This window comes from Geotrypetes seraphini, chromosome 1 (genome assembly GCF_902459505.1).
Source record: "Geotrypetes seraphini chromosome 1, aGeoSer1.1, whole genome shotgun sequence".
Lineage (NCBI taxonomy): Eukaryota > Metazoa > Chordata > Amphibia > Gymnophiona > Dermophiidae > Geotrypetes > Geotrypetes seraphini.
In genome coordinates, this window is record NC_047084.1 from 238,509,485 (window position 1) to 238,536,702 (window position 27,218).

Sequence of the window (27,218 nt, forward strand, 5' to 3'; positions counted from 1 at the left end):
ACCACTGGTCTAGATGAATGGTGTCTTTGTTGATTCTTCACAGAGAAGCTTGAAGACAGTGTTGCTGCACAACGGAAATTCCAATCCAAGTATACCAATTGCCCATTCTGCTCATCTAAAGGAGTCTTATGAGAATATGAAGAATTTACTAGAAAAATCAGTTATAAAACACAACAGTGGAACATCTGTGGTGATCTGAAGGTCATTGGCATGCGAATGGGAATGCAAGGAGGATTCACTAAATACTGCTGTTTCCTGTGCTTGTGGGATACAGTATGTCAAGTGTGTCTGGAAGTTGAAGGATACCTGTAACCAGGGACAAGCAGTGTGAAATTTATGCCATTGGTGGATCCTCATAAAATATTTCTTCCACCTCTTCATATCAAGCTGGGGTTGATGAAGAACCTGGTAAAGGCCATGGGTAAAGCAAACTCACCAGGTTTTCAATATCTTGTTAAGAAATTTCCAAAAATCTGCACTGCAAAACTGAAGGAAGGGAAATTTATAGGCCCACAGATCAAATCTGTTTTGCAGGATGAAGATTTTAAGCAATAACTTTCAGCAGCTGAGTTTGAAGCTTGGGAGGCATTCAAGTGCTTAGTGGAAAACTTTCTGGGCAACCATAAGTCTCCTTCATACAAGGGAGGAGTTCAGAATTTCCTTAACTCATATCAGAAACTTGGCTGTCACATGTCGTTAAAAATATATTTTTTACACTCACATCTTGACTTTTTCCTGGAAGATCTTGGTATGGCGTATGACGAACAAGGAGAATGTTTTCACCAGGACATTCAGTTAATGGAACGAGAGTATGATGGCCAACTACTGCTGGATGGTGTGCTGTGACAATCCAGACACAACTCACAAAAAGAAATCATATTCTAAGCATTTTTGAAGAAATATTGGTTGCTAAGTGACACAGTCGTCCAGTATAATTATACTATGCTGTGTGCTTATTTGACTTTGGATCGAAGATACTGTAACGTTTCTTTAAGTTGATGCTGCAATTCTTTAAACTTTATATGCTAAAATGCTATAAACTAACATTAATCATAACTTTAAAAAAGTTTACATGACTGAAAAAAAACTAATAACAGATATGAAATCAGGGTGAAAAACTGATGTAGAAAAATGTGCTGTGTTGTCAGATAATTCCGGGGAAAAAAAATTTTTTTGTTGTCTTATGTAATTATACTGTGTAGGTGCAGAAAGTTTATAGGTGAAACCAGCTTGAGTAATTTTGATTCTCTTGATAAAGGTAGCCTAAATAAAATGAGCAGGTTCACTCATTCATGCATGTGGGTCACATCAGAATGTTTCTGCTAGATCTTCCTCACTTTTCCCAGCTTATAATTTTGATTGCTTATCGTTACCCTCAGACCAGTACCGATCAATGTGTTATGTTCCTCTATCGGCAGAAGGAGATGGAGAAAAATAGTTCCTGTGATTTCCCGTTAAAGGGTATTGTGCATCCTGGAATATTCAGTATTTTTCGCTGACTAAATGGATGGTGATGGACTGTGTATCTCTTCTGTGGTGATTCTCAACCATCTCCTGCCCCAGTTCCCAATGGGTGTCTGAGCAGGGGAATTACCTCTTGGAAGATATTAGCTCATTTTCTATCTGTCGGGTACTGAAGCTGGGTGACACCTGATGGTGTTTGGTTTCTCCTGCTACCCCCACCCAAAAAAACAAAACAAAACCTCCTTTGCTCTTTAGCAGTTTAAAGAAATTTCATGAGAGTTTTGTCTTATTATATTTATTTATTTTTAAAAAATTATTTATAGCTCGCCTATCTACAAATCTAGGCGAGTAACCAAATAACACACAATATACTAAACACAAACACAAAACCACACTGTGTACAAAATGGAAAACAGAAGAATTTAAACAGCCTTAAAACTAAAATCAAAAGAATGTTCATACTGCAGTCTTCAACCCTTTCCTGAAATGCAGAAGCATATTGGTTTGGCACAAAAATAAGGGGAGAGCATTCCAAAGTATTGGACCCTGGACTTAAAACATTGACTTGCAATTACAAATGAGTCGCATCTCCGCTAGTGAAGGAACTTCCAAACAACTTTTGTCAGAGGACTGCAGCTCACGAGAGGGACGATACTACTGTAACAAGGAGTGAACACTCATGGGACATTCAAACTGAAGCTCTTTGAAGATCAAGCAGAGAACCTTAAACTCAACCCGCATGTCAATTGGCAGCCAGTGAAGCGGACTGCTGGGCACAATGGACCACTGGTCTGACCCAGCAGCAAATCTTATGTTCTCATGAAGTATCGGAGTGATATGATCAAATTTAGATGCCTGAATAATAAGGCGAGCTGCAAAATTTTGTGCTAGCTGCAACGACCGCAAGATACATTTGGACAAACCATTTGGGCATATGGGTTCGTATCCATTTGGGCTCTTATCCTGCATTGGTGAGTCAGCTTTCTTATCAGTAGAAATTGTGGTATTTTCAGCAATAGTTCATCCGTAACTCTTGCTTCCCTTCCACCTAGGAGTCTGGCCTCAGGCCCCCCTCCTTAATGGTCTGTGGTTGATGTACTAAGGGGCTCAGCTTCTGACGGGCTGAATGTCAAGTTTGTGTGCAGTATTTTAAAGAGATTTCTTGGAATTTTTGCCTTTTACTGTGCTCAGAGTAGTTTTTTGGTTTGCCCTGTTAGCTGTCATCCGAGAATGTGAGTTTCAGCAGCTGAACCATCCACACTACAGTCCTGACTTGGCTCCTTCAAATTATTTCCTGTTCTGAATTATGAAGAAATCTCTCCCTTGACAGTGGTTTTCAAGTGATGAAGATGTCAAGAACGCTGTAACATCATAGTTTGAAGGACAAACAAGAATTCTTTTCAAAGGGGTTAAAGTCATTGCAGGAAAAGTGTATGGAGCTATCAAGGGCCTATATTAAAAAGTAAAAGATTTTTTTAAACTTTTTTTTTTTTAAACTCTGCTTTCCTACTGAGGTAGATAAATTATTGAACACCTCTCATAATGACTGCTTCATAATATTCATAAGGTGCTACTCTTTTAAATGGAGGAGGTTTGCTATCTGGTGTGAGAGCAAGGCCCTGGATCCTTTTACTTGCCCTACACAAAAACTAATTTGAAAACAAACTCTGAAAGGGTTCATCTCACTGCAATTAAGGTTTACTATTCTTTTGTGGGAGATAAGTCTATCTCTGTGCAACCTATAGTTGTTCAATTCATGAGAGGTTTGTTATTTACTAAGCCCCCCTATCAAACCATGGGATCTCAATGTGGTTCTCAGCCAGCTGATGAAAGTTCCTTTTGTACCTCTGGATTTCCGTTATCTGAAATTTTTGATCTGGAAAGTAGTAAGGTGTGACAGAAGGCGGTGACAGTTCAATATCTGCATCAGGTGCTCATTGCTCTAGATTGGCTATGGGAGATCTCATTTGCTTATTGATCAAGAAGCCCCTTTAGTTTCCTCTTGCCTCCTCTACTTCAGGGTCCAGTTGAAATGCTGGATGTGGCTTGATTATGGCACGGCTCTTCAGGCACTGTTAAGAAAGGGTTATTTGATCTCTGTCATTTCCACCTTGTTGAGTACTAGAACGCATTCCACTTTGCTCATATATTTGTAGATCTGTTGTGCTTTAAGGATTGGTGTGGGGATAGGGGAGCTTCCCCTCTTCCTCCATTGCGAACATTTTGCTTTTGTTCAAGGATGGGTGGGTGCCACCTTCTGAAGGTTCAGGTAGCAGATCTTTCTTGAGCAAATTCAGGGGCATTCTCTTTTGCTCCATCCAGATGTAGCACACTTTCTGCAGGGGGACAAGCACTGGTAGTCACTACTACTACAACAACTACTACTGTGCTTAAAATCTAATTATGACATGACAAGACATAAGATGAATTTATACATGAAACTTAGGTGGGAATTACAAGAGACTTAGGTGGAGGGAATAGGGTAGTAAGAGAGAATGACAACAGATATGGGTGCTTTACAAGTTGGCAGGATAGGACCTAAATGCAGCTTCAAAAAGGTAGGACTTGAAGACTACCAGAGATGGGGCTCGACACACTGAGTCAGGCAGGTTGTTCCACGCATACGGTGACGCAAGGTAGAAGGGACAAAGTCAGAGTTGGCAGTAGAGGAGAAGGGTACCAACAAAAGAGACTCATCCAACGAATGGAGTTGCCATATAGAGAAAGACAAGAGAGGAGAGATACCGAGGAGCTGCAGAATGAATTTACTTGTAGGTCAGTAAGAGGAGTTTGAACTGTATATGGAAGCAAACAGCTAGTGAAGCAACTTGAGGAGAGGGGTAGCATGAGCTTAATGATACTGGCGGAATATGAGGCGTGCAGCAGAATTCTGAACAGATTAAAGGAGAGTGAGAAGACTTAGTGGAAGACCCATAAGAAGCATGTTGAGAGAAGGCTTAGCGGAAGACCCTTAATAAGCATGTTGTAGTCCAGGCAAGAGATGACAAACTGCATGGATGAGGGTCTTTGCAGCGTGCTCTGAAAGGAAAGACTGGATTTTATCAATGTAGAGAAAGAAACATGTTTTGGCAGTCTGTTGGATATAGCAAAAAGAAGGAAAGATTAGTCAGATGTCTCCGAGGTTGTGAGCGATGAGAACATTATCCATTGAATTAGAGAACGGAAAGGGATAGGCAAGTTTAGGAGGAAAGATAAGCAGTTCAGTCTTGGACATATTTAATTTTAGTTGATGACAAGACATCCAGTTAGCAATGTTGGACAGGTAGGCTGATGCTCAGACCTGGATTTCTAAAGAAATTTCAGGTGTTGAGAGGTAGATTTGTGAGTCATCAGTATAGAGGTATTACTGATTAGGGCACTGAAGGAAGAAGTATAGAGGTCCCTGAGGTATGCCCAACTGATGGCGGTAGAGGAGGATCCTCCAGAGTTAAGCTAAAATTGTGATGGGAAATATAGGAAGAAAACCATGAGATAACAGCCCTGAAACCCAAATGAGGATAGTGTATCAATGAGTAAGTGATGATCTACAGTGTCAATGGCTGCAGATAGATCAAGGAGTATGAGGACAGAGTAGAGGCCTTTGGATTTGACCAGGAGGAAAGGTCATCGGAGACTCTAGCAAGGGCAGTTTCCATAGAATGAAGAAGGTGAAAGCCTGATTGAAGTGGGTTGAGGATAGCTCGAGACAAAAGTCAATGAATAGCACGTTCAACTACCTTGGATAAGAAGGGGAAGAAGGTATACAGGACAATTGGGGCAAGTAGGGTCTACTGAGGATTTTTTAAAGAAGCGTTAAAACTGGCATATTTGAAGGTGTCGGGCACAGTTGCAGTGGGGAGTGATAGGTTGAGGATATTGCAGATAGAGGGGATGACAGTAGGAGAGATAGTGATCAGTAGACAGGTGGGGATGGGATCAGAGGGAACAGGTAGTAGGTTTGGAGGAAAAGAAAATGTGCAGTTTCATCCTCAGTAATTGGAGAAAAGGAGGTAGGGGACAACAGAGGATCAGCAGAGCAGATAGGAGGAGGGAGAGGCAAAGGTGATTCGATTGAGAACTTAAGGCTAAGGAGGTGATAGTACTAGTGCCACTAGGAAACAGCGATCACAACATGATCCAGTGCAAGCTAGCAATAGGAACATCAAAGGTGAAAAGAACCACAACGACAGCACTCAATTTCAGAAAAGGGAATTACGAGGCCATGAGGAAAATGGTGGGAAAGAAACTCAGCAGCAGCTCAGGGAAGATGGAGACAGTAGAAAAAGCCTGGTCCCTACTCAAGGACACGGTGCACAAAGCACAGAAACTACGTCCCCAGGTTTAGGAAAGGGTGCAAAAAGAATCGAACAAAAAAACCTGGTGTGGATAACAAATGCAGTGAAAAAGGCGATAAGGGACAAGAAAACATCGTTCAGAAAATGGAAAAAGGACCAAACCAAGGACAACCAGAAGGAGCACAAAAGACACCAAAAGGAATGTCACCGAGTGGTTAGGAAAGCAAAAAGAGAATATGAAGAGAGACTGGCGGGGGTAGCAAGAAACTTCAAACCATTCTTTAGGTACATGAAGGGGAAGCAACCGGCCAGGGAGGAAGTGGGACCATTGGATGATGGAGACAAGAAGGGAGTGGTAAAGGAGGAAAAATTGATAGCTGACAGGTTAAACAAGTTTTTCTCGTCAGTCTTCACAAGAGAGGACACATCCAATATTCCAGAACCCCAGGAGATCATAAGTGGGGATCAGGATGAAAAGCTGGTCCAACTAGAGGTAAGCCAAGAAGATGTCCTCCGACAGATAGACAGACTGAAGAGCGACAAATCACCAGGTCTGGACGGCATCCACCCAAGGGTACTAAAAGAACTGAGAAACGAAATAGCGGAAACACTTCGCCAAATATGTAACCTATCCTTAAAAACTGGGGAGATCCCGGAGGACTGGAAAATAGCAAATGTCACGCCCATCTTTAAGAAGGGATCAAAGAGTGACCCGGGAAACTACAGGCTGGTGAGCTTGACCTCGGTTCCGGGAAAGATGATGGAAGCACTGGTTAAGGACAGCATCTGCGAACACATAGAAAACAATGGACAGCTGAAGGCGAGCCAGCACGGTTTCTGCAAGGGAAGGTCGTGCCTCACGAACTTACTGTACTTCTTTGAGGGAATAAACAGCCAGATGGATAAAGGGGAATCCATAGACATCATTTACCTTGACTTCCAAAAAGCTTTCGACAAGGTACCCCACGAACAGCTGCTTAAGAAGCTGTGGAACCACGGGGTGCAAGGGGATGTCCACCGATGGATCAAACACTGGCTGGCAGGCAGGAAACAGAGGGTTGGAGTAAAGGGCCATTACTCAGACTGGCAATGGGTCACGAGCGGAGTTACACAGGGGTCGGTGCTGGTACCGCTCCTGTTCAATATATTTAACAATGACCTGAAGGCGGGAACAAAATGTGAGGTTATTAAATTTGCGGATGACACCAAACTCTGCAGCAGGGTTAGAACCGCGGAAGACTGCGAAGACCTGCAAAGGGACCTAACGAAGCTGGAACAGTGGACAAAAAAGTGGCAAATGAGCTTTAACATAGAGAAATGCAAGGTCATGCATGTAGGGAGAAAGAACCCGATGTTCAACTACAAAATGAGGGGATCATTGCTAGGGGTAAGCAACCTTGAAAGAGACCTGGGGGTGATGGTGGACACAACATTGAAAGCATCAGCACAGTGTGCGACAGCCGCAAAGAAAGTGAACAGAATGTTGGGTATCATTAAAAAGGGTATCACGACCAGGACGAAGTAAGTCATCCTGCCGCTGTATCGTGCAATGGTGCGCCCACATCTGGAGTACTGTGTCCAGTACTGGTTGCCGTACCTCAAGAAGGACATGGCAGTATTTGAGGGAGTCCAGAGAAGAGCGACTAAACTGATAAAAGGTATAGAAAACTTTTCATACGCTGACAGGTTGGAAATGCTGGGGCTATTCTCCCTGGAAAAGCGGAGACTTAGAGGAGACATGATAGAAACCTTCAAAATCCTGAAGGGCATAGAGAAGGTAGACAGGGACAGATTCTTCAGACTGTGGGGAAGTACAAGTACAAGGGGGCACTCGGAGAAATTGAAAGGGGACAGGTTTAGAACAAACGCTAGGAAGTTCTTTTTTACCCAGAGGGTGGTGGACACATGGAACGCGCTTCCGGAGGTTGTGATAAGCCAGAGCACAGTACAGGGGTTCAAGGAAGGTTTAGATAGATTCCTAAAGGATAAGAGGATTGAGGGGTACAGATAGAAGTAGAGGTAGGTTATAGGAATAGTCAGGGACCACTTCACAGGTCATAGGCCTGATGGGCCACCGCGGGAGCGGACCGCTGGTCTGACACAGTGGAGGCATATTCTTATGTGTGAACTTTGTTATAGAAGCATTCGGCCATAGTTTGGAGAGAAAGGGAAAGGAGGAGTTGGAGGTGAGGTTACTTTGAATAGAGAGTTGAGCGTAGCAGAGAGATGGCAAAGGTTGGATCCAGGAGAATCAAGCGAGTGAAGTAGTCTTATTTTGCAAGTGAAAGGGTGGTTGGAAAGAGGTCAGCAGGAATTTGAAGTGTAAGAAGTCAACATTAGAATGGGATTTCTGCCAGTGACGTTCTGTAGATCCGGTACAGGTGCATAAATAGTGGATCTTAGAGGTCAGCCAGGGCTGGGGTTTGGTGTTGTTTATAGAACATGGCTTAGGAGTGAGGGTATCCATTGCAGAGGAGAGAATAGTATTATAGGAAGAGACTGCTTCATTGACAAATTTACATAGCATAGTGGTGGAGAGAGTGCACGGATCAATAGTCTGAAGATTCCTGAAAGTATTGGTGAGGAGTAGAATGGGAAGAAGTGGATCGATTTTTCACTCAGAGAATAGTTAAGCTCTGGTACACATTGTCAGAGGATGTGGTAAGAGCGGACAGCATAGCTGGTTTTAAGAAAGGTTTGGACAAGTTCCTGGAGGAAAAGTCCATAGTCTGTTATTGAGAAAGATATGGGGGAAGCTACTGCTTGCCCTGTATTGGTAGCATGAAATATTGCTACACCTTGGGTTTTGGCTAGGTACTAATGACCTCGATTGGCCACCGTGAGAACGGGCTACTGGGCTTGATGGACCATGGGTCTGACCCAGTAAGGCTATTTTTATGTTCTTATTTGTCATGTCTGGGGAGGAGGGTGATTAGTCGGAAGGTTATGAGGTGATTATCAGCGAGCGGAGGAATTGAGATGGAGAAGTTGGCAATTGAGCAGTTGGAGAAGAGGAGTAGATCAAGGCAGTGGGCCGTTCTGGTACATGGAGGTAGTGGAGCACAGCTGAAGATTGAATTGAGGATGTTAGAGATATTAGTCCTCCTATGGGATTTAGTATCTGCTTTGGTGAAGGAGCCCTTTGAGTCTCTCTGCTCTACTACCTTGAAGGATATTTCCCTTGGCATTGATGTGTCGCTTTTTTTAGTTGCATGCTCTAGTGTTCTCCCCAGAAATTTTTTCCAGCTGGGTGGCACAAAAAAGTAGCCGGGTGGGACGGGAAAATTAAATGTGCACTATTTTTATTAGTAGTTGTTAATTATTTTCCAACTAGTGTTTAAGCCCGTTACATTAACGGGTGCTAGAGTAGATGTCTGTATCTTTTTTTTTTTTCTTTGTCTCTCTCTCTCCGTTTACGCTGTCTGTCATTCTTTCTGTCTATATCTCTCCCTGGCCCCCTGTCTGTCTTTCTTTCTGTCTCTGTCTCCCTGGCCCCCTGCCTGCCTGTATTTCTCTGTTGTGCCATGCCTGCCTGACTCTCTGTGACCCCCTTCCTATGTCCTTAGTGTCCCATCTTATGTCTTTAGTGCCCTCAGTGCCTCCTTCCTATGTCCTTAGTGCCCTCAATGCCTCCTTCCTATGTCCTTAGTGCCCTCCGTGCCACCTTCCTATGTCCTTAGTGTCCCATCCTATGCCCCCAGTGCCTCCTTCCTGTCCTTAGTGTCCCATCCTATGTCCTTATTGCCTTCAGTGCCTCCTTCCTATGTCCTTAGTGCCCTCAGTTCCTCCTATGTCCTTAGTGCCCTCAGTGCCTCCTATGTCCTTAGTGCCCCCAGTGCCACCTTCCTATGTCTTTAGTGCCCTCAGTGCCCCCCACCCCCAAAGCCAGCCAGCCTGCCTGCCTCCCTCCCCACTGTACAGTAGAACGCTTGAAAGCAGCATGTTTCCATCTCCCCCCTCCCCCGCCACTACCGCCGAAGTGCAGCCGACCCCACTTACCCTCCTATCCGACCCTCCCACCACGAGACGACCAGAAACCTCCCGGCTCGAACAGCGGCCGCAGCACTCTAATCACGCTGCTTTGTGGCCTTCTATTGCCCGCGATTCCCTCTGCCGCATCACCGGCAGAGCAAATCGGGGTAGGAGAAGGCCGCGAAGCAGTGTGTTTAGAGTGCTGTGGCCCCTGTTAGAGTCAAGAGGTTTGTCGGGACCGTGGGAAGGGAAGGGGGCGGCGGCAAGGGACTAAGGGAGCCAGCCAGACCGCGGTTGGAGGGTCGGATGGAAGGCTCAACGGGGGATCAGGTTCGTCGGGGAGTGGGTTGGGGGGGCGAAGACGACAATACTCAACCTCTCGCTGGGGGCGGAAGGCTCTGGTCCTGAGCTGGGAGGAAGACTGGCGTTTGCTGAGGCTGCGGCCACCCGGAGACTCTGCGTTCAGCTGCCCAGGAACCCCGTTGGCCTGCACTGCACACTCCAAAGAGGGGAGCAGAAGGAACGGTGGTGGCGACAGCGGTTTCTTTCGCAGTGAGTGAGGGGGGAAGCTCCAGAGTGTTCCCTGCCGCTGCGTTCTAAAATAGAATCCGGTCACGGATCACAAACCACAGTGGCAGGGAACACGAAACCCTAAGTGCGCATGTGTGCTTAGAGTTTTATTATATAGGATGCTCAATATGACTTTCTTTTTTAAGATTTGGCACTTAAGGCCTCTTTTACAAAGCCGCACGGCAACACCCCCAAAGCCCTTTAAATCTCTATGGGCTTCGGGGCCACAAGCGCAGCTTTCTAAAAGAGGCCATTCGGCAGTGTTCCAGAAGCATTTAAGCCACCCTTGAAAAAAATTAATGCAGATCCTCTTATTCCAAATAACTACTGCCAATATCAAACCTTCTATTTCTTTCAAAACTACCGTACTTGAGAGAGTGGTATTCAACCAACTTCAAACTCACATTGAATCAGTTAATGCTTTGCATCCCCGGCAATCTAGATTTTAAGACAGCAATTCTGCCACAGCAAATGCACTGATGCCTATAGGAATTGAATGGACTTTGGTGCATTTGCCATGGGAGAATCACTACTGTGGCTTACTGAGTGAACTCCATAGTCATCTAGACCAATGTCTCTCAACTTCTTCAAGCCAAGTACCCCCTAAGTCTAACAAATACCAACCGAGTACCCCAGCCTAAGCCCCGCCCCTGACCCCACCCCCATTATAATAGTACTAATTGTAATGCAATTTCTTCCATTTATTTTTCATGTATACTCAATATAATCTTATTAATTCATAATGGTAACCACAAAATTAAAAAAAGCACAAAGCACACTGTATTCAGAGAAAATGTTAATTACGGTATCATTTATATTTTATTTTTCAAAGAGGTCAGGGCAGATGGCTTTAAAATATTCAATGTCACCTCAGTAACAACTATAGAAAAATAGACAAATATAGTGCAAAATATAGACAGCAGATATAAATTCTCAAAACTGACATATTTTGATCACTAAATTGAAAATAAAATCATTTTTCCTACCTTTCTCTGGTGATTTCATGATTCTCTGACTGTGCATCTAATATTTCTTTCTTTCTGCTTCCTACACGCTTCCTCTACTCCGGACTTCATTTTCTTCCCCAACCAGTATCTCTCTGTCCCTCCATGAGTCCAACTTTTCTTCCTCTCTCCTCCACCCCTATTGGCAACATGTCTCTCTTTCTCTTCCTCCTCTGTTATGATTTTGCATCTCTCTATTCTTCCTCAGGGTCTCCCCCTTCCCCCCCTTTCTCTCTCTTCTGTCTGCACCTCCCATAGTCCAGCATCTGCCTCATGTCATAGAAACATGATGGCAAATAAAGACCAAATAGCCCATCCAGTCTGCCCCTTTGGTTCAGGCCTCTGTCTTTCTTCTGCTTATAACCCCCCCTCCCCCCCAATGTCCAGCATTTGTTCTCCTTTCTTCCAGGTCTTTCTCTCCTTCCTCCCTCCCTCCTTGGTCCAGAATCTTTCCACCTCTCTGCAGTCTCTTTCTTCCCTCTATACATCCCTAAGTTCAACATCTGCCCCCCTCTCTTCTGCCTCCCCTTTGTTTCAGATTTCTCCCTCTGTCTTCCTTCTGCTAACATTTTGAGTCATCCCACCTTTTTTCCAGGTCTTTCTGTTTCTCTCACTCTCTTTGACAATGTAATATTTTCTCTCACTATGTCCTTGTTACAAGCCAGAGAACTGGACTAAGTTCACTTTCTCTATTCATATAGGCTAGGCACCTTCCTAGTAACAGAAGATGAGACCAAGATAAAAAAACAAACTATAATGCTGTGAGCAATTCAGTCCTCCTCCCCCCCCAAAAAAAAGCAAAAGAAAGAAATATTCAAGAAGGTATGCCACAAGCACATAAGAATTGCCGCTGCTGGGTCAGACCAGTGGTCCATCGTGCCCAGCAGTCTGCTCCCGCGGAGGCCCTTAGGTCAAAGACCAGTGCCCTAACTGAGACCAGCCCTATCTGTGTACGTTCCGGTTCAGCAGGAACTTGTCTAACTTTGTCTTGAATCCCTGGAGGGTGTTTTCCCCTATAACATTCTCCATAAGAGCGTTCCAGTTTTCCACCTCTCTCTGGGTGAAGAAGAACTTCCTTACGTTTGTACGGAACTATCCCCTTTTAACTTTAGAGAGAGCCCTCTCGTTCTCCCTACCTTGGAGAGGGTGAATAACCTGTCTTCATATTCTCTGTTTCAAATGAGAAATTCAGATTAACAATACAAGATATTTTATCAAAGATACCAAGTCATACTCATTTGGGGACCCGACTCCCTTCTAATCTAATCTAATGCTTGGCTTTATATAACGAGACTTCAATCCAGAAAAGCTCGTCTTGGTTTACAGTAGTTAGTTTAGGCCAATAAGGACTGAAGAGAAAGAAAAAAAAAATGAGGAAATTAATTACCAAAGTGCTTAGCGAACAGAATAGTTTTCAAAGACTTACGAAAAAAAGGAAGAGAGACAGAACTTCTTAAAAAGAGTGGAAGATTGTTACAAAGTTGAGGAAATTTGAAGGTCAAAGAATGACCAAAGATCTTGGTTCCTTTGATACCTTTGCTAGAAGGACAGGATAATTTGAGTTGTTGGTAACCCCTTGTGAAAGAGAATCTATAAAGATTCCAGGATAGCAGAACTAGAGGAGTGAAAATGCTATAAAGAATTTTGAAAATAACACAAGCACATTTAAACTGGATTCTCCCCGAGAACCTTGCCAACTCTTCTTCTCTCGTCATCTAGCTTAGGGGTGGGCAAACTTTTTGACTTGTGGGCCACAATGGGTTCTTAAATTTGACAGAGGGGCCAGGGCAACTGGAGGGGGGGGTGCGGGGTGACAAGGGGGAGGGCAAGATTCCATTCTATTTTACAATAGTTTGTGGACTGTTCCTCAAGGAGTTTGTCCAATCCTATTTTTTTAAACCCAGCCAGGGTCAGCCGGAAGGAAGGGGCAAGTCAGGGGCTCTGGCAAACTTTCTGGCACTGCAGCGACCAAGCGACAGGGCATGTAGAGGAAGGCTCGGCTGCACAAAGAGCCGCATTTCCTGTGTCACCGTTGGCAGCAGAGGAGAGCGTTGGCATCACCCTCATGAAGGAGGGGAGGGAGGGAGAAGTCTTTGAGAGCGCCAGGGCAGACGTACGTCTCTTACCCAGCAGTAGGAGCTTGACCTCGCAGGTTGCCTTCTCGCCATCCTCATGCAGGCTCTGGTTGATCTTGCTCCTCACATCGGCCGCCTTGTCCTCGGCGCTCAGTGTGCAGCCCATGTTTATGTTTTATTAACATTTAATACACCACTTAAGCATATTACAGCTCTAAGTGGTTTACAATAAAATACAGATAAATTAGGAAAGGAACTCCATTAGAGATAGGAAAGTTAGAGATAATTACAAAAATTAAATAGTAAGTAACAAGATGAATATATGAATTATAATCAAACAGAATAAATAAAAGATAAAAGAAAAATTAAAACAAACTCAATAAAAATAGAACAGTAAGCTGGCCTCTGTCATTAATAGTGTTGTCACTGGCAAGCTGGCCTGTCATTAATCCTGACCAGATCTTCCTATGATGGCTGTGACAAGAAGAAGCTGAAAGCAGGACCTTCCCCAATGAGCCAAAGCAGAAAGCAGACCAGAGAAACGGATGCTTGGAGGAGAAGGTCAAGACCCGAACAGCCAAGAGCCGGGCCCCGAAGAAGAGGCAGGCCAAAGACACAGACGATTGAGGCGGCAAAGGAAGCACGTTCACATCCACCCCAGCAGCCTCAGGAGAGAGGAAATCACAGTTATCAGGAGTCATGATGAAGAAGTTGGAGAGGCCTGATCCAGATCCACTCGTCAAAGCCGCACAGGGGCGCTGTGCACCACTCGCTCGCTCACTCCCTCTGCCCCATGATGTCAGAGGGTCCGACAGACAGAGCCATGGAAGACTAACTTCGCTCGCTCACGCTTTCTTACTCTCATTCCCACAGTCTCTGTGGGCCTCACTCACTGGCTGACGAGCGCCGACACTGGCTAGTCCCTTCCTGCAGCCATGGGCCGGATTTGGCTCACAGGTTATAGTTTGCCCATGTCTGCTAGCTATTAGCATGTCTCCCCCTTTCCTCGATCCGGCACCTTTCCCTCAAACCTTCCCTCCTTCATCAAACTCATATTTAAGGTTATGCAACACTAATCCCGCAACTTCCCTTCTCTGGCAGCCCTTCACCCATGCCACAATTTCTCTCCCGCTAAGGAACTAACGTCAAAGGAGGGCGGGTCACCGGACAAGAAATGCAGCGGGGCGTGTTGCGGGTGATCTCAGCGACGAATTGGAAGTAGAGAAGTGCGCTGAAAAGGTTTGCGGAAATCCCGCAAGGTTGAAAGTAGTTGAAGTACCCCCTCCTCTTCCCAGTACAGCCGCACTTACTCTCTGCTCGGGATAAAGGAGTGAGGCTCACATTGACAAGTGCACGGGCCGATGTCGCTACAATCAGTCCGGGCAGAGATACAATGCCGAGATGACAAACGGGCGCTCACTTAAATTAGCCGAGCGTAGCGCCCAGCTAAAACGCGCTGGGGAGAACACTGCTCTATCTTGTCGGGAGCCTTTTTTACTGTTCCTTGTGGAGTGTGTGGTGTTGCATCTGGTCCCTTCCTTCCTGCCAAAGATGGTTTCTCCTTTTATATAAATTAAGATATTTCTCTGCCAGCAGGTGAGACTCAGGAGATGCTATTTTTCGGCTAGATATACAGTTCTCTGTTGTTTGCAATGGATGGCTGATTTCACAAGTCAGATCACTTTTTTGTGGTGGTTGCAGGCCATAGAAAAGGCAAGGCAGCTTCTAAGGCAACCATCGCCCATTGGATTAAAGATTCTATTGCTCACTGTTTGTTGTTCCTTGTTTTTTAGCGCAGGGAGCTGCGCTGAATGCCCTGCGCTGCTCTCAATGCTCATAGGCTCCCTGTGCTAAAAACCGCTATTGCGGTTTAGTAAAAGGGGGTCATAGTGCAAAATATAGACTGCAGATAAAAATTCTCAAAATGGACACATTTTGATCACTAAATTGAAAATAAAATCATTTTTCCTACCTTTGTTGTCTGGTGATTTCATGAGTCTCTGGTTGCACCTTCTTCTTCTGACTGTGTATCCAATATTTCTTCCCTTCTTTCAGCCTCCTGTATGCTTCCTCTCCTCCAGACCTCATTCTCTCCCCCAACTTTTTCTTCCTCTCTCCCTGCCTTCCTCCCCTTTCTTTCTTTCTTTCTCTCCGTCTTTCTTTCTGTCTCCCTGCCTCCCCCTTTATTTCTGTATGTCTGTCTTTCTCCATGCCCTTTCTGTGTCTCCCTGTCTTTCTCTCTCCATGCCCTTTCTGTCTCCCTGCCCTCCCCCAAGCCGCCGCCACCGCCATCGGGGAACAGGCCGCCGCCGTAAAGAGGACACTGAAGCACTGGGCCGACCAACCTTCCCCACCTGACGTCAATTCTAACGTCAGAGAGGAAGTTCCGGTCCAGCCAGGCAGAGATTGGCTGGCCTGGAACTTCCTCTCCGATGTCAGATTTGATGTCGAGTGAGGAACGTTGGTCAGCCCAGCGCTTCAGCACCCTTTTTACAAGGTCGGGAAGCAGGTAGAACGGAAGGCAACGTGAGTCTATCACGGAGCCTGGGATGGGCTCTGTGATCGACTCGCATTGCCTTCGATCTACTGGTCGATCGCGATCGACCTTTTGGGCAATCCTGGTCTGGAGAGACTGAAGGAAAATAAATTCTCAGGTAAGAACTAATTTCTCTTTTTTAAGTAAAGCGACACACACCTTTTTTTCTTCTCTCATATATAACATTGTGTCATGCCACAGCATCTTTTCTTTGACAGTAGCCCAATCATTCAAGCAAGAGTGCCCTTTTGTTCAAAGATACAGTAGGGTCAAATTATTGGTTAATATGCTAAGGAATTTAAGGTTTACCTGTTAATGGTGCTTGTATTCCCAGTACAATAAAACCTTGGATTGCAAGTAACTTGGTTTGCAAATGTTTTGCAAGAAGCAAAACATTTGATTACATTTTGACTTGATATACAAGCAATGTCTTGCAATATGAGTACATACAGTATACACACATCACAACCGAGTCGATGGTTTTTCTCTCTCTCTGATGCTGCAAGAATGTAATGACTATTCTAAACACGCGTCACATCACAACTGAGCTGATGGTTCTTCTCTCTCTGATGCTGCAAGAGTGTAGTGACTGTTCTAAACAAGTAAAGTCTTGCAATACGAGTACATATAGTATTTTGTATTAAAGTTTTTGGGTTGTGGAATGAATCGTCTGAGTTTCCATGATTTCTTATGGGGAAATTAGCTTTGATATAAGAGTGTTTTGGATTACAAGCATGCTTCTGGAACGAATTATGCTCGCAAACCAAGGGTTTACTTATATTGTTTTGCTAGATGATCTTGTTGTGTGAGTGAACCTGCAGAAAGAATATTAATCATGTTCTGATATTTTGAATTTGCTATGGTATTTTGACTCACTGCTGCACAACTGTAGTTTTGTTGTAAGAATTGCTGTTCAAAATTTTTAGTGTAAAATAATTGGTGTTCACTGGCTGAAGAACTCTGCATGCTAGCAGCTTGTATTTTGAGCCTAGACCACTGTACATTAGAAGTTTGATCATATTTTTACTTTCTGTAAATTAATTTCCTTTTTTCTCAATAGCTCCAGAGACTCTAATGAGAGCCCTTGAACTTTTGAATTATCTGGCTGCTCTAAATGATGATGGTGACTTGACAGAACTGGGATCTATGATGGCAGAATTTCCATTAGATCCACAGCTAGCCAAGATGGTTATAGCAAGTTGTGACTACAACTGTTCTAATGAGATCCTATCTATTACTGCCATGCTGTCAGGTAATGCAGGGAGAGATGTTGAAACAAATCCCAGGTTTCCAAGTAAAGGAAGGCCAATTAAAAATGAAGTTTTTGTAAAGACAATACACTTGAGCAAAGTGTATAATTACATGAAATGGGTTAATCTTTTTGAGTGGTGCTTACAATGTCTGCCTTGCTATATACAGAATACAGTTGGATAGGGGCAATACACACATGGTTAACACTGGACAGTAGGGTAGCGCTGGTTTGAAGAGCTTGGAGTTAAGTTCACTTGTATTTTTTTCGGGTATACCAAATTGAATTTTCTTTACAGTTCAGGTATGCCAAATTGAATTTTCTTTACAGTTCAGGAATGCCAAATTGAATTTTCTTTACAGTTGATAATACTTTAATAGGCATTGAAATCATCCTTTATAGTCATATATGTATAATGTAATGTCTGGAGCATACATTTTAATTTAAAATGTTCCTGATCAAGTGGGACATTTTTGGAATCTGTTGTGTGAAGGAGTAAAGCAAAGGTTAGTTGTATTATTTTTTTAATCTTTTTTTTTTTTTTTGCATTTAAAATCAGATTCTGTTAAACATATTTGTCATAGTTTTAACCAAAGCTGTAGTCCTGTGCAGTGTAAAGCTTTTAAAAATTTGCAAAAGTACTACTAATCTTATTTACTTTAAGTTATTATGGTTAAAATAATTTAATTAGCTGTCCTACAGTTATCTTGTAGCTGACAGCCATCTATGAAAGAGCACTCAGTATAGTTGTCTGGTTGACTTTTGCTATGCATATTGCTATTTATTTCAAAATAAGAAGCTGAGCACTTAAGTTTTCAGATGTTTGTTCCACATCAAAATACTACTCGGTGGTAAACTTAATAAATTTGTATTTTTGTAAGTGTTCAACTTTTTGTGATCCTTTGTCATGGTGACGTGATCACATCATTGAAGCCCTATGTGCTGATTTAACACTTATGGTCTGTATTGGCATGGGAGTTTTGTTTAAATATAATTGAGAAGCCACTTAAGATAGCAAATGTGGACCAATCTGATCTGTGTCTGAGGCAATTCATTTCACATCTGATCATTTTTCCCTTAGTTTGGGTGGGGGAAAAAAGGAAGCGTTCTTTATAAAATCCCAAGTGAAACATTATAGAAATGTTGCATAGCATATGGTGAGTGCCGTTTGCTTGAAGTTTGCTGTATATAAAAAGAGGTTAGAAGAAACTATCTGCTTAAACAGAGATAAGTACAGGGTAGTTCATTCTCAGAAGCAGAACACGTGAAACAAGACATGTGGAAGCTGATTTCCTGCACATTTTAGTTACCCTTGTTGAGGCTTACATGCAGTTTATTCTATCGCAGAATCCTTCTTAAAAAGAAACCTTTTTTTTTTTTTTTTTTGAAACGTACATTGAACATTTCAGTTAGAGTAGACAATTATGGTGATATTCAAAATGGTAGTTATAAGGTTTGGGCAGCTGTAATAATATCAGGCTAGTAGAATTCGAATATTTTAGCAATGACAGTATGTCATAGGAAAAAAAAAATAACCATTTTACATCTATTTGAAATGGTTACTGTAGAATTCTAAAAAATATATTTTTGTCAAAATACAAAAGCTGCTGCTTCCATTTATTCTTGTGGCTTTTTATTGGTATGATCCCTTCTTGAACTATGTATTAGCCACACTGTTTGCAGAGTTCTAATTTAAATTGTTCAGACTCAGAGCAGATGGGCAGGGCAGACAATTCCATTTTATTATGTGAGCCTGCTTTGTGGAGGTGGTGGTAGGTGGGTGTCTGTCTTTTCTGTGGTGGTGGGGTTTTTTTTTAAATATATCTGCACTACCCATATTGTAGGTGTTTATATATACTAATTGGACATTTTTGGTGGCTTTCCATTCTTGGTGTTTTCTTTGCAGGGATAGCATCAGAAACATTATACATATGCAGGGACACTGGCTTACAGTCTTGAATTTAACAAACAGCTCATTTTTTAGGCAAAGAAATTATAGGATAGCTAGTGCTGATTGCTAGAGCTGTGTATTTGTTATGAAGGTCAGGTATTTCCTCTTATTTGAACAAATTGCTTTTTTTTAAGGAGAGGGAGAAGGATTTGTAATTTTTCTCCTCCCCTCCTTAAAATGTTGCTGTGAGTAACATATTCCAAAAAAGAACCATTCTCTGTGAATAAACTGTATACATTTTGCATAGTTAAAGAAATACCTTATATGCAAAAGAGAAGTTCATCTTGCCTAAAACATCTGTTATGCAAAAATATATTTAAGTATTCATATATGAAATGGTAGTCTTCTCAAAGTGCATCATAGGCTTGCCAGTCATGGGCAAACTATGGCCCATGGGCCATATCCGGCCCATTTAGTTTTTTAATCCGGCCCGCCGACCATTTGAACCCTGCCAACCACGAGCCCTACATACCTCCCTTCAGAGCAACTTCGGGCTGGCAGCACTCTACACAGGCTGCTTCACGGCCTTCTGTTGTTGGGGAATTCCCTGTGCCACATCACTGATGATGTCATCAGTAATGCGGCACACAAAAGGCCCCGACAAGAGAAGGCCACGAAGCAGCCTGTTTAGAGTGCTGCCTGCCGGACGCTGCTCTGGAGGGAGGTATGAGGGCTCACGGTCGGCGGGGTTCGAATGGGAGGGAAGGATGGAGGGTCAGCAGCTATGTGGCGGGGGCGGGTGCTCAAGGGTTCTGCTGCACAAGGTATGGGACAGAGGAAAGGAAGGATGGAAGCTGGGCAAAGGTTCTGCTGCACAGAGGGATGGAGGGATTTCTGGCCCCTCTGTCAAATTTAAGAACCCATTGTGGCCCACGAGTCAAAAAGTTTGCCCATCCCTGGTCTAACCCATCTGAGCATGTATAACTGTAACTACAAGTGTTTAAATTATAACTCAAGAAGCATTCACTTTTCTGCTCCAAAAATGCAATGTACAGCCCAAACATGGATTATGTTGTACAATTTGTTTTTTTGGGTGAGGTGCAATTCACAATGGTGGAGGAGATTTGCTTCCAAAATCTATTGCACATCAGTATTTGTTTTAACATATATTTGAGGAAGATTAGTTTTTCTCTTGCATATGATATAAGCCAGTGGTTCTTATACCTGTCCTGAGGAACCCCCAGCCAGTTGAGTTTCAAGATATCCCTAATGAATAGGTATGATTAGATTTGCATACCATCACCTCTATTATACGCAAATCTGCCTCATGCATATTTATTAGGGATATCTTGAAAACCTGACTGACTTGGGGGTCCCCCAGGACAGGTTTAAGAACTGTTCTTAAACCTATCTTGTGTAAAAACAAAAAAAAAAACCCATACAAAAAAATAACTGTGTAAGATCTATTTGGATTATTCACACCAAAGGGCTCTTTTCTGGTATGTGGTATTAATTTTCCTCAGTATTTTTTTACTAATTTTGTAGCTGTGAGTTCTGTGGAATTCTAGACCTCAGCATTATTGCTAACTTTCCAGTGACTTTTCACCTATTTGAATTTTAAAATTATTCTCTTCAAACTCTTTTTGGAAATGACTTAATTATAAAGAATGCACATTAAAAATGGTTTCATAATCAAAATTATCTGCACATTTTGAGTAATTTTGCTCTGGTTCCTGTGACTTCATTTTCTTGTGAAACATTTTCCCTGTGGATCACTGCTATGATTTTTTGTTTTAACTGGGAGTGTACTATTATGTTACAGTGCTAATTTATTTTATACCTGTATGACACACAATAAGCCAACAGATATTCAGTTGGAAAGTACTGTTGGCATAAATTAAAATAGACATTTATGGGCAGCTTCTCTAATACCAGTGTCCCTGAACTTACAGTGCCTTGTGTCTCTCACCCTTATTTGTTTTTCACGTTCTGCTGTCTAAAAATACTAGACAATAGGCAAAATGCACTAATATAGGAATTTGATTCACTGATATATATAACATCCTCTGTAGTTCTAAGGTGCACTAAGTTATAAAAATATTTCAAACCTAGTAAAGAATGAGAACCAAAAAGTCTTTACATCTTTTCATTCAGTACCTGGTACAATAATAGCAGTGATGAGTCATTTAGGTTGTGTCTACCAATTTTGTAAAGCAGGAAAGTTCAGTTTTTGCCCATTCTTGGCAGAATAGCTCAAACTCATTCAGTTGAGAGTGGTCTGAATACTGCAGTCTTCAAGTCTTGCCATAGAAGTGATTGGATTACTTTAGGGCAGGGGTGTACAACCTGTGGCCCCTAAAAAGTATTTTGTGCGACCACGGTCGAGGGCGATGCAGTGTTTTTCTCTGCTGCCCCCGGGTGTTTACTGTCTTGTCGGCTCCCTCCTCTGTCTTGCTGCAGTGTTTGCGCATTTGTGCGGCCCCAGAAACATTTTTTTCGGCCTATGCGGCCCAGGGAAGCCAAAAGGTTGGACACCCCTGCTTTAGGGCATTCACTTTCTCCCTGCTGAGTTATTCAATTGTTGCTCTTGCTTTTTTGCATAGAATTATTGGCCTATTGAAAGATACACCCTAGTCCCAGGTCTGTGGCAGACTGGAAGTTTATTATTATAGATTTGATTAATCGCTTATTCAAAATTCTAAGTGATAAACATGTTTTCCTCCAGAATCTGTATCATCCATTATTTTCTAGTTCTTGACAAGCCACCTCCTCCCTACTGCTCTAAAGAATCCTTACAACATAATACTGTTACCACTGTGTTTATTTTAGCACTAGTGTTAGGGCAGTGTGCTGTGTTTTATGTGTGCACATCATGTAGTATTGAAACTGAAAAGTTCCTTCTCAATCTAATCAAAGCCCAGAATCTTCTCCAAAGTGCATGCAGTGCCCCCTAAGTGTTTTCTTTGCAAGTGCAGTACAGAAGAAAAGCCATATAGCTTTTTTTTTTTTCTTGATTACTCCACAAAATAACCTGTATCAAAGAATTATCTTGAAGTTATCAACTAGTCATTCTCTACAGTCACCGCCAGAGAATTCTGTAGTTCTTTAAAGTAATCTTAGATCCTACTGTGAACTTCTTCAGCAGCTTCTCTTAAGTCATAACTACCGCCTTTGGAAGGTATCAAGGTGCAAACTATTTCCACTTCACAACTTGACAGGGTATTCAGACACTTGTTTCTTAAAGCCTTTCCCCAGCCTATATTATTTGAATGACTTTATTCACGAGTTCTCTCAGCTGTTTAGTTCGGAATGTTCAAATCTTTGTGTCAAATTCACTTCATACAACAAGAACGACTTGATTTTCATCCAGGAATATTTGAATCAGCTCAGCTATGTGCCTCAGTTTTGACATCAAAACTAGTTTGGGTTTTCTACACTATTTCAATTAAAACTTTTAGTTTCATCTTAATTTTTGAATATTTGTATAATTTTTCATGTTGAGTAGAGTATGCTGTGTAGGTCAGTGAAACAAATGCTTGTTTCAATGTGCTTTGAATTCTGTTTTGGACAGAATTTGAATAACATAGATGGGTGAGAAGACTTCCACACAACACTGTAAGTGTACAAAAATAAAACCTGTTCAGAAAGAAACACAAGTTAACTGTTTAAAAAAATCTCAGCATATATTGTTCTAAAAGCTTATTTCCACTAATAACAGAGGACTGCGTTCTTATTAATATTTTGAGTTAGACCAGAAGAGTGATGACTTCTTGCATGGTTTTTAATATACAGCCTGTCACTAAGTGCTAGTAAAAACAGTGATGTGAATGTATTCCCCACCCCCCAATTTCTCATAGTGTATATATGTCGTCACACTGAATGGTTTTCTGATCTGAAAGCAAATTAGACCAACAGAACCTGAGGAAGCATAACACACAATGTTCAAATAATTACTTCATTGATTTAAGGGACACACTTGTGCAGCACCCATATTACCTATGTAAAAAAGTAACTGCCTCCTCAGTTAATCAACCAATTAACAAAATTTAATTGATAATAAAAGTAGTAAGTGCAGTGTTTCTACAAGAAAGCTATGCTACTGCTGAAGGAAATTCCAGAAGAAATGGTAAAAAATTTTGCTGAAATATATCAGTCTGGAAATGATTGCAAAGCTATTTCCAAAGCTGTGGGACTCCACTGAACCACAGTGAGTCATTATTTCTAAATGGAGAATTAGGACAGTGGTGAATTTTTTCCAGCAGTGGCTGGTCTGCCAAAAGGACTCCAAGGACGTAGAGACAACTCGTCCCAGAAGACCATTCAAAGAACTGTTTTCTTCAAAAACAGATCCAAAGACTTCCTGGGGCAGCATATTCAGATTTTTCCTGATGTCTCTAGAGAGACTCAGAAAAGAAGGAAAGAATTTTTAATTCTTAAGCCTGGAGTGACTCAAATAGGGGGTATTTTCTTTTTGAGATATCCATGTAAATGTGTAGTTAGATATTCATCATTTAAGTATATATTTACAGAGCCATCTCAGCTGATTAGCTTTATCTCAGTGAAACGTCTAGAAAAAGGAATAATAACAACATAACGTCTATTTAAGGTTAATTCCCTGCACTTTAGTCAGAAAAGGATTTTTTTTCTTATTTAACTAATTTGAATTATATTTGTTCTACTCTTAATTATGGATCTAATAATATTGAGGACTAGTGTGAGATCAGCTAGATTAGAAGTTCCTTGTAGTAATATTAATTTTGGAATGTTAATTTAATATGTTGTGTGATCTCACTTTACTGTACAAGATGTATATGCTTGGAAATTTTGTAAAAAATTCTATAAATAAATAATATAAAAAAAAAAAAAAAAAAAAAAAAACAAAGAACTGTAGGCGCCTCAAGCCTCAACCAAGTTCAAGGTTCATGACTTCACAGTAAGAAAGATAGGACAAAAATGGGATTTATTGGAGAGTAGCAAGCTGGAAACTGCTGCTATCTAAGAGTAAGAACATAAAAATAGCCTTACTGGGTCAGACCAGTGGTCCCTCTAGCCCAGTATCTCGTCTTCACTGAAGCCAATCTGAGTCACAAGTACCTGGCAAAACCCCAAAATAGTAGCTGCGTTCCATGCCACCAATCCAGGGCAAGCAGAGTAACATCAGTGTTCATCTCACTTTTGCAAAATCACACCTGGATGATTCCCAAGCCTTTTTGGAGAATGGTCTATGGACAGACAAGTCAAAAGTGGAACTCTAGATCCTGTGATATCTGACATAAAGCAAATACAGTATTCCATTGTAAAGATTTAGGGATGCTTTACTGTCTCAGGATCTAGAAAATGTTTCATTATTGAAGGAAACATAAATTCTGCACTGTACCAAAAAATTCTTTAAGGTAAATGTCTGGTCATCTATGAGCTGAAGCGTAATTGGGTTATGTAACAATATACTGATCCAAAATTGAAAAAAGTTTACATGTAAAGCTGAGAAGGAAAAACCCACAAAAGTGAAAGTTTTGTATTAGCTTGGTCAAAGTCCTAACTTGAACCCATTATAAATTCTGTGAGTAGGACCTGAAATGAACAGTTTTTCCATGAAAACCTATGAATGTGTATGAATTAAAGCAGTTCTGTAAAGAGTGGTTTAAAATTCATCAACAGCAATGTGAAGGATTGATATTGAGTTATAGGAAGCATTTTGGTTACAATTATAGTTGCTAAAAGTATGCAACCAGTTTAAATTTAGAGGGCAGCAACCCGTTTAAGTTTAGAGGGCAGCTACTTTTTCACAGGGTTGATGTGTTGTGTAACTGTGGTCCCTAAGATATAATTTAGAAACTATTATGTTTGTTCATGTTCATTTTCTCTTTTGTATCTTGTTTAAAAGTCAGAAACCATTCATTGTGACATATATTCAAAATTAAAGGGACGGGGGAATTTTCAAATCGCTGTATGTTCAGTAAAAGGATTAAACCAATGTCAAATATCCATAATTGGGTGGTAATGCATTTTATTTTTCCCAAGAGATTTTTAAATGTTTTTACTTAACCCCAAAGAGGAGATTTGTTAAATTTCACCCCTACCTCCACCGCCACAATCTTCCACTCTGCTGCAGTGCTCGTATCAATAACTGCTGGTGGTGACAGAAGATTAGTGCCATTGAAGGCTTTATGAAGCATAAGATCAAAAAATATTACAACTTATCAGTTTTGATGTATAATTTGGAAAACTTAACTAATTCTATAGAATCTCTACAAAGCAAGTGTTTAGTTAATTCCCTTTGCCTACTTGCTGTCACCAATTCTGTTTCTGGATAGAGCTACTAGCACTGAGTCTTGAATCAAGGTCTCTTGAGCCCTATAATATAATCTGCTGCCCTTAAGCTGTCAGTGCAGCGGTTTTGGTGATTATTTTTAGTTTTCTGGCTACAATAACCTGGTACTCTGTAGCTTTGAAACCCTCTTGTCTTACAGATGTGGTTAGGTGTTGATGTACCACAGAAAGATAGTAAACAGTCCAAGATGCAGTTGGAGGCCATGAAAAGTCCCATCCTGCCCTGCCCTATGCTCTGTGAACTGACCTAGCTAGGCCTTGTTCCTCTGTCTGTGAATACGTGACTCATCGATATGGGCATCTGTGTTGGGGCCCATACCAACCTTGTTTAGTCCCACAGTGTTTTGTTCGACCTACGGAGGCCAAGAAAGCTGCAGATGAGGCCAAGATGAGATTTGCCCACATAGATGGCGATCATTTGACGCTGCTGAATGTCTACCACGCTTTCAAGCAAAGTAAGTGAAATGTTTTTATTATATGTAGAAATAAAGGCCAATGTGGTTTATTTTGCATTTCGATCATGAAAAGTATATAACTATTGAAAGTCCCCCTTTTTATAGGACACATTTAACATTTATATCTATAGCTTATGTTGACCTTTATTTCTGAGCAGAGCAAGTGTAAATTGTAGTCCTCTATATTAGTATAGAATACTAGTTTTTAAGCCCGTTACATTAACGGGTGCTAGTAGCCCTTCTCCCTTACTTTTACCTCTCCCCTGTCCAGCAGCACACCTTCCCTGCATTTCTTTATTTCTTTAATTTTTCTTTCTGTATGTCTGTCTTTCTCTCTCCCTGCCCCCTTTCTTTCTCTCTCTCTCTCCTTGGCCGCTGTCTGTCTGTCTATTTTTTCCTTTGTCTCTCCTTGGCCCCCTGTCTGTCTGTTTTTCTTTCTTGCTTTCTCTCTGTCTCTCTCTCTGCCCGCTGTCTTTCTGTGTGTCTGTCTTTCGTTCTCGTGCGCTACCTGCCTGTCTGTTTCTCTCTCTCTCTCTCTCTCCGTGGCCCCCTGCCTGCCTTTCTTTCTGTCTCTCTCCGTGGCCCCCTTATGTCTCCCCCCTCCCCCAGAGTAAACAAAGATTGCTGCCTGCCCCCCAACACACCCCTCCCCCCAAAACATAGCAAGTTTGCTCCCTGGCCCCCTTTCTCTCTCCCCCTCCACTTCCCTGTGCAGCAGTAGCAGCAGCATTTCCTTCCCACCCTATCCTGTGCAGCATCAGCAGCATTCCCTCATCTTCTACTTTCCTGTGCAGCATTTCTCTTCGTCTTGGCAGGGTCTGACACAGGGAAACCGCGGCACACAAACCGCCACATGCTCCAGGTGGAGGAAGTTCAGGGCAGCACCGAAAGTCCGCACACGCCATTCGCTGTACCACCATATCTCTGCTACGGATCACGCAGGGGTCACGGCATTAGAAGTGCGCATGCACACTTAGGGTTTTATTATGATTTATTTTAAGAGCAGCAGTGCCATATGCTAGTCTTATTTATATTTATCACATTTTATTTATATTCATCAAATTCAGAATTGGTAGAAAAATTAAAAACTTTTTGGGATAGTGGCATTAAACTGAATCTCTTACATTGCTATATTTCCCTTTGAGAAAGAAAATTGTAATTAGAACTAACTGACTTCTTACTATATTCTATGATTAAATGAAGATTTTGTGATATGTTATGTTTTTGTTTTTTTTAATTTCTGATCCTGAGTACACACAGGCTTCATATTGACACTAGATATTAACTTCATTTCTAATGCAATAGGTGTGTCATTCTGGACAAGCGGGTAAGTTCCCTGTAGCTGCGAGCCTTGCAGAAGGAATCCACTCTGGATTT

The 27,218-nt window shown here is 42.0% G+C and overlaps 1 protein-coding gene across 3 annotated transcripts in view; it reads left to right on the forward strand.

Moving 5' to 3' along the window:
• The window catches only part of DHX15 (DEAH-box helicase 15), a 260,868-nt gene that overhangs the window by 156,626 nt on the left and 77,024 nt on the right, over positions 1-27,218 (forward strand). For 2 of the 3 annotated variants that reach the window (XM_033948298.1, XM_033948319.1), the window contains exons 10-11: positions 16,977-17,168; positions 25,719-25,841. In XM_033948298.1, coding sequence (XP_033804189.1) covers positions 16,977-17,168; positions 25,719-25,841 — 315 coding nt within the window. The remainder of the gene's footprint in view (positions 1-16,976; positions 17,169-25,718; positions 25,842-27,218) is intronic. The other variant, XM_033948308.1, reaches the window with a different exon arrangement.